At 44.3% G+C, this 11,181-nt stretch overlaps 1 protein-coding gene across 2 annotated transcripts; it reads right to left on the reverse strand.

Moving 5' to 3' along the window:
* Positions 1 to 270: 270 nt before the first annotated feature.
* Positions 271 to 4,103, reverse strand: LOC136539743 (vacuolar cation/proton exchanger 2). 2 transcript variants are annotated; one of them, XM_066531715.1, is made up of 11 exons: positions 3,499 to 4,103; positions 3,216 to 3,286; positions 3,056 to 3,084; positions 2,751 to 2,947; positions 2,449 to 2,661; positions 1,868 to 1,993; positions 1,605 to 1,721; positions 1,466 to 1,519; positions 1,208 to 1,324; positions 993 to 1,086; positions 271 to 577 (listed from the first exon to the last, which is right to left on the reverse strand). In XM_066531715.1, the coding sequence occupies exons 1-11, from the start codon at positions 3,844 to 3,846 to the stop codon at positions 567 to 569; spliced, it is 1,377 nt and encodes a 458-aa protein (XP_066387812.1). In that variant the 5' UTR covers positions 3,847 to 4,103; the 3' UTR covers positions 271 to 566. The 2 variants fall into 2 exon arrangements, with proteins under 2 accessions (XP_066387812.1, XP_066387811.1); XM_066531714.1 differs by having other exon boundaries at positions 271 to 580.
* Between the last annotated feature and the right edge of the window lie 7,078 nt (positions 4,104 to 11,181).

An 11,181-nucleotide genomic window follows, 5' to 3' on the forward strand; every position in this document is an offset into this window, starting at 1 on the left:
TAACCGTTAACGGTCGGCGCCGCAACGGCCGAAAATATTTTGCCGAGTGCCGCCCCAAGCACTCGGCAATTTTTTTTTTATTTTGCCGAGTGCTCGGATAAAAAGCACTCGGCAAAGACCCTTTGCCGAGAAAAATTTTGCCGAGCGGACTTTGCCGAGTGCTACACTCGGCAAAGCCTTTGCCGAGTGCAAATGGCTCTTTGCCGAGTGTAAAAACACTCGGCAAAGCCGCGGCCTCCAGTAGTGCTACCAGCAGTAACATCACAACAACATAAAAACTGTGGCACATGAAGCTTGAACAAATGCAATGGTAATTTTTGTGGTCATCACATAAAGTTACAGTTCCTCAACTGGGATGCTGTTGCTATCCTAAAAAAGCTGCATCAGCTCCTTGTAATCTTGAGCCCCAAGTTAAACCCTTGGTGCGGGATTCTGCCCACAAGTTGCTTCCAAACTCAAGGCCCTGGCAGGTCCTCATCTACGCAGGCAATGCTATTTGCTAACTCTGCAGTTAGGTCGTAGCCTCTCCATTCAGTTCACAGATATACTGTCTGTAGATTTGTCACTTAGTTCTCACCTGCTTCAGGCCAACCAAGCAGATTGTTAGGGGATGCAGATGAATAAATGCAAAGCAAATAACCCAGATGCCTTGAAATTAAGCATTTTGTTTTCTAGACAATCCACCAGATGCAATTGAAGGTTTGTCTTAGTTCAGTCTGATGAGTTTGTGTTATAGATAGCAGAATTTGAACGAAAGCATCCTAATTTGAAACGATCATGTCTATTGACAGCGATATCATATATTGAATATGTTAGTTACAAATGGGATAATTAACTTCCACAGTTATGGTCCTTTATGGTAAGGAAATAAAGCAATAGTCTGACTGTTTTTTTTTAATCCAAATGGTTAAGTTCTTGCATTTCCACCAACCCATCAATTTTGATCCAATTTGCTCTCATGCATCTAACAAAGCAATAAACAATATACTTACTTGCATCAGGATCTACATGGACGAAGAAGCTTGCAGCAACTATGAGGTAGCACAAGATGAGCATAAGGCCTTTAAAATAGTTTGATGTGCCTTCCTGGAAAAACATATATAATAAAATGTAAAATATTAGAACTAAAAAATAGGCTGCAAAACAGCCCGTGGTAGTAACTTCATATATAAAGGGAAATAGATGTTGATTTTTTCTGTAAGCATACCTGTAGCATGAATGCCACCACTAGTACAGTTATAAAGAGAGTCGCTGTCTCAAACAGTTGAAAATTCAAGTCCATTTCTTGCCCCATCATCCAGCCAATTACCACACAGAATGGAATCTGCAGATCGTGGAAAAAAATAACAGAGGAAATTATTAAAAAAAGATGATATCTACTGACTAAAACACGATCTGGCTAATGACAAAAGAATTTATAAAACCAGAGCTGGGTAGTAGTATCTGGTGCAGTAAGTATTATTACCACAAACATGGAGATCTGTGTTGATGATCCTATCGCAACTCCCAATGTAATGTCCTGTCATTATGGGAAAATGAGGCTAAAGACGAATTCACATTATTGTCAAAATTGCAAAAGGTGAAAAGAAAGGAGTAACAATTACCAATTTGTTTTTCATGGCAAACATAATGGCACTCGCATGTTCAGCAGCATTCCCCACAATAGGAAGCAGAATAACACTAATAAAGGCTACTGGCAAGTTTAATGATTCAGACGCACCCTGCTATGACATGTTGAAGAAGCATGGTTCAAGAAATAGAAATTTATATAGAGGTAAAATAGAGATATATTTGGTCCTCTTTTCTAGTTATTACTAACAAGAGGGAGAGAACAGAGGAATGCAATTGTCAGCAAGCTCTTCAGTACCTGGATGGCATCAACCAGGTACCCTGAGAGTATTGAAATCCAAATAGTCAATATAAAAAGCCAGCAGATAGCCTCCCATTGTGTTATCTCCTTTTCATCCTCCTCCTCCTCAGTGGCTTCTTCTTCCTGTTGTGGCAAGTAGAAATTCGAATTTGAAGTGTGAATATCACAAAAGTGTAATGAAATATATGAAATGATTATATTTATGTTTGATGTTCTCACTTGCTAGGATGTAGTTATAAATGTCCTAGATAAAGATAAACTAAAATGTTTCTGATGATTGCATTTTGTAAATGGATGTGCCCATAGTAAAAGAAAAATCAGGAGAACCAAATATCTTGCTAGTCTTTCTTGTTAACTGCATTATTACATTTATCATGTTCCATCCTTTACAGCTTACCTACATTAACCTGATCCAGACTTCTAACAAAGCATAGTCCCCGAAAAATATAATCATTTTATTACAAAGAGAAGTGACCCAGGTTTTTTTGTGCAGTCAATGAACTCATATCATTATGCATGCATTTTTTTTGGTTTTCCAGTTTCCAATGTTTGCAAAGATTTAGTGTTAAGCTACTTACATCACCAATTGGGCTGTACATACTGCGGTGGCTCTTTAGTTGAAAAAATAGATAGCTAGCATAGGCCACAAGCATGATGCAGCTACTAAACCTTGAGAGAGTTACTTCAGATTTTCCATACTGTGCTTCTGAATGTGTGAAGTGAAGCACTGCTGGGAACATAAGGCCTAAGACAGCCATCAACAGTAGTCCTGAGTTTACAACAGCTGATGCCTGCAATGATAAATTCAAGTCAATAGAAACTACAGCAAGTCTTTAATATAAAAATTGTTTAGGAAAACCAGATTTGTGAAATAGACTACCTTGTTGAAGACCTGGTCCCTGTTAGAATGTACAAGACCACCAGCAAAGAAAGCACACCCAAGAACCAGCAGCATATTTGACAATATTGATCCTAGGAGTGACTGCTGGACGACTCGAATCATCCCATTTTTCAGTGCATATATTGATATAATCATTTCCGTTGCATTTCCAAATGTAGCATTCAGTAGCCCCCCAACTGCAATTAGATGAAAAGAAAAGGTTACATCTTTACTGAATACTAAGCAGATGCTAAAGCTAAGATTCGCGTAGGAAAGATAACACAGTATGGGACCGAAGAACATACCAGTTGGGCCAGTGTAGCAAGCAAGTTGCCTGCACATGAGCAATAAAGTAGCATCCATTAGGACAAAGAAAATGTATATAGGACGGGAGAATTGAATCTTAATTGCTACTAGCATAAGAAGTAACTGGGAACTAAAGTTACCATCTTTGTTGACACTTACTCAGTTGCGTATCCCAATCTCTCGGCCAACGGGGTAATGCCGATTAAGCTGAAAAGGAAAACCCATCCTTGCTGTGGAGCCCGCATTTGATGGAAGCAAACAGAAAAGGGAAGGCGTCAGCTTATGAGTACTGCAACTTAAATGCAGCGGAAGAACAATGAACTTGACAGTAAAGATTCAAACGCGCCGCCGAAAGTAGAAAATGTACGTGCACTTCGTTGGCGAAAAGAAAAAAAAATGTAAGATTTGGAAACGAAGTGCGGGGCCGGGGGCTAGCTCTTACGTGCGTTCCGGAGAGATAGTGGAGCATGATGGCGAGCGGGCCGAAGGGGAGGAGCACGTTGATCTTGGCCTGGAAGATGACGACGCGCACGCTGGTGAGCGCCCTCCGCCACCTGCTCCCGGGCGCGAGCGACTCGGCCACGGCGGCGAGCGAGCCGATGTGCTCGAAGTCCAGCGAGTGCATCTTCCGGGGCGGCGGCGCCGGCGAGCCCGCCGGCGACGCCAGCTCCAGCTCGTCCTCCCCCTCCGCGTGCGCCTGCTGGAACCCCAGCGCCGGCTTCTCCGCCACCATCATCTGCGAGGCCGCGGCCCGGCTCGAATCAAGGACCGCGCCGGCGGATCCGCGCATGCAGCAACGCAGAGACGGCCGGCCGGGCGGGCGGCCTTCCTCCGCAGAGCGGAGTACGCGACGAGCACGCACTTGGGTGGTGAAGGCGGTTCGATCAGGATCACCACACCAAATGCGGAGAGGAGGAGGAGGAGGGCAGGAGGCGGCGGATGGACAGCGCGGTTGGGTTGGGGTCGGACGCGCGGCGCCGAACTGGTGATCGAATCTTCCGTTCACGGCAGGGAGAAATGCACTCGGCGAGGCAGGAGCGAGGAGGAGGAGAAATGCGCGAGGAGACGCCGATGCGCTGGGCACGGCACGAGCACGAGCACGAGCACGACGAAGCTGCCTGGGTGCTTCGGGGGTGGGCCCCGGCCGTACGCCAGGTGGGCGGGCCCGGATCTTGCTGGGCCCACGTATTGGCCACCAAAATCTAAACTTTGGCACTATGCAAAAAGATTCCTCGTCACATCAAACTTGCGGTACATGCATGGAGTACTAAATGTTGACGAAATAAAAAACTAATTGCACAGTTTGGTTGTACTTTGCGAGACGAACGTTTTGAACCTAATTAGTCAACGATGGGACAATTATTACCAAATACAAACGAAATGGTACATATCACTACATGATGCTACAGTGACTTCGCCGGCGCCGAATCGGCCCAACTAAACGAGGGCCTGGCCGGCCCTGCTCGCGCCGCTCTTTCGTTCGTGGGCAGAAGGTGAGAAGAAGGTGCCGTGGCCAGCACGGGGGTTCTCTCCTTCTCTTCGTACCCGCAGGCGTACCCTCGCGGGGCCCCAGTATCTCGATGACGTGGCTAGCGGATCCTGTAGTTGTGTAGTGGGGTTAGCCCGGTGAGAAGTGAAAAATGATGGAGGGGCGCCGATGATGAGCGGATCTGATCAATGATAAATATGCTCCTGACAATGATGCATGCATCTCAGTTTGGTGGTGTTCCACACCTCCACTAATACATCCATGAAACCATATAATATCGGGTTATTTGGTACGGCTCTGTTCTGGCTTCGGCTTCCACTCAGATAGCAACTTATACGAAAGAGTCGCAGGAGAGAACAAGTCATTTTCTGGTGAACAGTGAAGAAGTTAAAGTTATTTTAGGTTTGGAGAAGAGCTAATATTCTGTGGCTTCTTCTTAAGACGGTCTCCGACGGTCTAGGCGTACCACTACCCAAACCAAAAATACGTCGTGCACAGTGAAAAAATGACGTCTAACAAAATAGGCAAAAGAAATACCTACTTTGCGTAGAAGGAGTGTTGATGCAAAAGTGGATCTGCAAACACAAAGGGCTAATACCCGAATCGATATCCAAAGCGTGCCAGTCGATTTGACATGTTAATTGACAAGGATGAAGATACGAGCACTTTGGTCCTGACAACAGCGATACGCCCGGAAGTCACGGCCAAGAGGTACTCACGCGGAACTCGAGAATCGCCGAGGGTCGCACTGAAGCTATGCAACTCGCCGAATCAATGAGAACTCGTAAAAAGGAAAAATATGCAAATTGACGAAGTCGCCGAAAAGTAAGTAGATGCAAATAGGAGTAAAAATTGGTTTTGATATTGATTGATATATCTTATTACATTGCCCCTCAATCTATATTTATACCCTGATCTAAAGAGACATAACCAAATACAACTAGGACACCAAGTCCATATCTAAGGAAACACGTGACTCTTACATGAATCATATTCTAACAAATATAGAAAAGGAAATCAACTCCTAACTATTTCCCTGTCCGCCTCAATTACGATGGAAATCTCACCGACCTCCTTTCCATCGGCATACTTCCTGTTTCATCGGCAGTAGTCTTCAAGCCTTCCTTCATCGGCATCGACAATAACATCTCCAACCTTATCGGCAACGCCCGAGTCTAAATCAATCTTTTCATCGATCACCACCATTCATCGGCAACCATCTTTATAAGCTGATTTTCATCGGCTGTCAGCGTATACAGTAACTTTCCTCCTGCCGATTAGCCCACTCTGATCATTTTGACATGTGCAAAAAACGGTGTCAACACATGCCCCCCAATTTCGGAGTATAAAACCATTAATGCTCCGAAATTTACTCCAGATAATGTTTGCCTTCGCCCAATTACCGTAACTCATCCTCCAAACCAAAACTTGATCTGTTATCAAATCTAATCAAATCTAGTCCTGATTCACGCACCTCAGCAAATATCGCACAATTTCCAACCACTTTTGCCCTGATTATGGTTAAGATACCGAAACAATAATCCATCGGCAAGATCCTAACATAATAATGCCGCCATTTTCAGAATTAAAATATCCTGTACCGAGATCTCTTCCAAGTCATGATTACTTGCCATCGAATCATCTGTACAATCCCTTGATTATCGTGCGAACAGTTACCATATCCACCTGAACCACCTCGACCCACATGCACATGGCATAGAGATAAGTCCAAAATACCCCTACTCCGAGCGGCTTATAAATAGATTTCTCCGGAACGCCCGTCTTCTACCCTCAGATTCCAATCTTTGGCATTCTCTCTTTCTGGCGGCGACTTCGATGAACAACTGCGCGACCTCAACCAATAAGACCTTTTTTCCAGCGTCAACCTCGAGTCTCCGGCTCGTGCCCCCATCCACCTCAAGATAATGGCAATCAACTTCGACGTCCCTACGGTTCGTTCCACTTCCATTACCTTTTACCTTGATTCCTCTGGTCTTTGCGAGTTCATACAGTTGGTAATTTTTTCTCTTTTTCTTTGTTCTTTGGATCCTCTAAACTTAGGAACTTCGCAACAAATTAGTTATTCCAACCGATTAGCCGCATGTCCAATGCCTAGGACCAATGGGCAACCCAGATCCAACTGATCTGATTAATGCCGAGGTTAACAGAATCCCTCTTAGAGCCCAAAATTTATCTCTGAATTTATGGAAAGATACATTCCGATCTTGGCCCAAAACCACCAAAGGGTGGAAAGATTGGTACTTGAGGGTCAACAGATCGATGCAAGTACACTGGGCAGAACGGAAGCTAGACCAATGCATTAGGCTATCCATTGCCGATATGCAAAAGAACGAGTCAATGATGATTGCAGTTGCTTACTTCTGGTCAGACACAACAAACACTTTTATGTTTGGACATGGCCCAGCTACTCCCACACTTGCCGATGTTTACATGCTCACTGGCTTGGATATTTCAACTGCCGATGAAGGCTCCATCTATGGCAGAAAATCTGAATATAGGGTGAATACCCGCAACATCGGCGGTTGGACGGGATACATTCAAGAATGCCAGAAGACCGGGACAGTTAACCAGAGGGAACATGCCACATTCTTGAATATGTGGTTAGAAAAATTTATCTTCTGTGGTCGATCAGTAGGACCAACCAACGCTTTCCTCCCCGTGGCTGAACTCTTAGCTAATGGTGTAAGGTTCCCTCTTGGCCGATACCTTCTGAGCTCCACCTATCATCTTCTTCATCAAGTGTCTCAGAAACTTTTGCTTGGCAAACCCATCGGCAACTTAGGAGGCCCGTGGTGGTTTATCAACATGTGGCTGAATGCCCATATGCACAAACGTTTGCAATGGGACTTCTTCGCCCAACAATTCCCATGAGAAATTGCTGAAGACCACGTGCTTGGGGATGAGGAATCGACAACACGCTCACCCCTCAATTTTGGTGAAGCCATAATTGTCCTCCCTGGAACAGAGGCCAATGAAGACCAGATCGGTAGATTCTTCCAAAGCTTCTACAATGATCTTTCTCGTGATCATAGGGCCTGGGTACCTTATATTGACGAAGAAAACAGATTCCCCCTTCTTTTCAACTTTGCCGATGACACTCTGAATCAGGATAATGAACTCATGATGGCCATCATTACTCCCAGGGCAATCCCAGTAAACACATTCGGTAGCGGGAAAAACACCAATATCACGTATGAATTTTACAATCCATCGGTAGTATCCCATCAATTGGCTTTTGGACAACTGCCAATCAAACTTTGTTTTGCCGATGTAATTAAACCCAGAGAAACAATCACCTGCGGAACAGATTGGAGCAAGGTAGTGCGACTCTCCCCCGATGCCGATACTACAGATGTCGATATATCCATCTGGACGCCAGTATCTTTCATCACCGAATCATATAAGCAATGGTGGCGAGAGTGGAAGGAACAACTGTTTGCAACATCTGCTCACACATATCTGCACATGATCGACCCTGAATACGCCATCCCCGATGATGCAGTAAGTTTCTTTTAACTTCCTTCTGCTTTTTCCTTTCATATATCGGTAACTGACTTTCTCATGACAGGTTAACAACCCAGCACCATCTATGAGCAAAAGTGGGAAACCCTTCGATCTTTAGCCTGTTTCCCCGATATCACCGATCGGCTACAACGCCCCCACCTTAGCTGCTTTGACTCACTAGAAGACCCGTGCCAAGACCATCACCTCCAAGTCCAAATTGGCTACAGCTAGGGCCACTCCATTGGCTGCTGCTACAACCCTGATCAAGGCATTCAAGGTAACAACCCTATTTATTTCTACTCATGCCGATCACAAACTATATTAACATTAATCATCAGGGTGTAAGAGCCGCTGCTGGATCGTCATCGGCAATTCCTCCGACATCAAGCACCACTACCTCTGGCAAACCTTCAGAGGTATTCCTTTGATTTTGCATTTTACCTGTTAAATATCATACCTTACACTTGTTTTACAACAACAAATGGGTATATCGGCAAGCGTACCAGATGTTCAAGCTCCACAACCAACAAGTGCCGATGCCCCCCAGCCAACCATTGCTGAGGCCCAAGCAAAGCGCAAAGCCTTAACAGATGCCGAGGCACAGCCAAAATGACAGAAGTCCATGCCGATCCCCACATCTGCCCCAATGTCTGCAAGCCGGCCAGAATCAGTCGATGCAACTGAGCAAGCAGTTAATCCTCCTGTACAGGACATACCATCGGTCATCATACCCTAAGGGCCAACCACCGATGAGGCCACAGAAGATATCCCATCGGCAAGCTCAGCCGATCCTCCACACAGCACGCTCCAGGCTGCTTCCTCTAGCCAAATACAGGAAATTGCCTTGAAACAGGTAAGCCGATTGACCTAGTCGATTTACAATATTCATACTTATCCTTAACTGACCTCTTTTTCTTTTTCTCAGGAACAAGACTCCCCAAACAGCCTATTTTCCTTTGCCATTGACGTTTCTGACGATGATGGAGAGGAAACAAGTTCTTCCCTTACACTGGGAACAATATCAGCAGAAATTAAGTCCAAGCTGGAAGCTCTCCTGAACTTGTTACAGCAGGATACCGCCCAACTGGTAGATGACTCGGACCCCGCAAAGGCAATTTTCAAAACAATCCGTGGCCAGGTCCCTGCCGATGTTGAAGAAGTACTCTTCCCAGCAGCCCATTTAGAAAGCCGCCAACTGCAATATCAATGGGCTGCTCAACGCATTGCCGATAGAGCAGCTCAGGCTCAACTCAAAGAAGAGATGCTACAACTGAAACAGATTGCCGATGAGAAGCACAAGGGCATCGGCAACTTGCAGACTTTGGGCGCTGAACTTAAGCAGAAAATCTTAGATTTATCGGCAAAGAGGATGGCTCTATTGGCTGAATTGAAGGAAGTCGAGGCAGCCTTAACTCATGCCCAACAAGAAGAAAGCCAGCTACCTAATGCCATCAAGGCCCTTCAGCAAGAAAGAGACATCCAGGCTCGCAAAGCCTTGGCCATGAAGAAAAAACTCAAGCCTATGGAGGGTGCTGCCGATGAAGACATCAAAGAAATGAAGGAAGCCGACCAGATTCGCCTACGTGCGATATTGGCTATCCAATCCTTGTTAAACTTGTAAATCTTGTCTATTGCATCGGCACTTTATGAGACATTGACATCCTTATATAATTCTAGCCGATAGGACTGTTATCGGCACTTATACTTTTATGCATCCATCCAGATACTAGGGTAATATTTCTTTAAATATTTTCCATTTAATGCTCTGGGAAACACAACCCCTTCGAGGGTTTCTAGAATATATGCGTTACCAGGAACAGACTGATTTATCCGATATGGACCTTCCCAATTAGGAGACCACTTTCCAAACTTTGAACTTTTAGTCCCAATCGGTAAAATCAATTTCCAGACCAGATCTCCATCGGCAAACTCCTTTACCTTCACCTTCTTGTCATACCATCTGGCTACTCTTTTCTTATTTTCTTCGATGCTAACTAAAGCCCTTAACCGATGACCCGCCACATCTTCCAACTCATCCTTCATAAGAGTATCATAATCATCGGCTGTCAGCTGATTTTGAGAACGTATTCACCTAGAGCCAATTTTAATTTCCCAAGGTAATACTGCGTCGTGTCCATATACTAACTGATAAGGCGTTACTTTGGTTGCACCATGACATGACATCCGATATGACCACAAGGCTTCATTTAATACTGTATGCCACCTCTTAGGATTTTCTTTAATTTTGCGCTTAATGAGTTTGATGATCCCTTTGTTAGAAGCCTCAGCCTGACCATTAGCTTGAGCATAATATGGAGAAGAATTTAAAACTTTAATTCCCATACCTACAGCAAACTCATCAAATTCTCCCGATGTAAACATAGTACCCTGATCGGTAGTGATAGTTTAAGGAATACCAAATCGGTAAACAATATGCTCTTTCACAAAATCGACCATATTAACCGATGTCACCTTTTTTAAAGGAATTGCCTGAACCCATTTTGTGAAATAATCGGTAGCAACCAGAATAAATTTATGTCCTTTGCTCGATGGCGGATAAATCTGACCGATGAGATCGATAGCCCATCCCCGGAAAGGTCAAGGTTTAATTATAGGGTTCATAGCCGATGCAGACGCTCTTTGAATATTACCAAACTTTTGACACCCCTGACATCCTTTAAAATATTTAAAACAATCTTCAAGAATAGTCGGCCAATAGTATCTATTCCTTCTGATCATCCACTTCATCTTGAAAGCCGATTGATGCGCTCCACACACTCCTTCATGAATTTCACCCATCAAATTTTTCGATTCATCACTGCTAACACATCTAAGTAAAACTCCATCTATAGTTCGATAATATAATTCATCATCGAGGAGCACATACTTGGTAGCTTGGAAGCTTATACGTCTTTCAACCTTTTTATATGGATCTTTTAAATAATCGACAATCTCCTTTCTCCAGTCATCGGTATCGACTGCCGATGTTAGTACTCCCTGAATAGGCTGATACCCTGAAGCATGCTGAGCTAGTCGATTAGCCTCCTCATTATGCAATCGAGAAATATGTTCAAGACAAAAATCTCTAAACCCTTTCAACAATTGCAAACA

The sequence above is a fragment of the Miscanthus floridulus genome, chromosome 2 (assembly GCF_019320115.1).
Source record: "Miscanthus floridulus cultivar M001 chromosome 2, ASM1932011v1, whole genome shotgun sequence".
NCBI lineage: Eukaryota > Viridiplantae > Streptophyta > Magnoliopsida > Poales > Poaceae > Miscanthus > Miscanthus floridulus.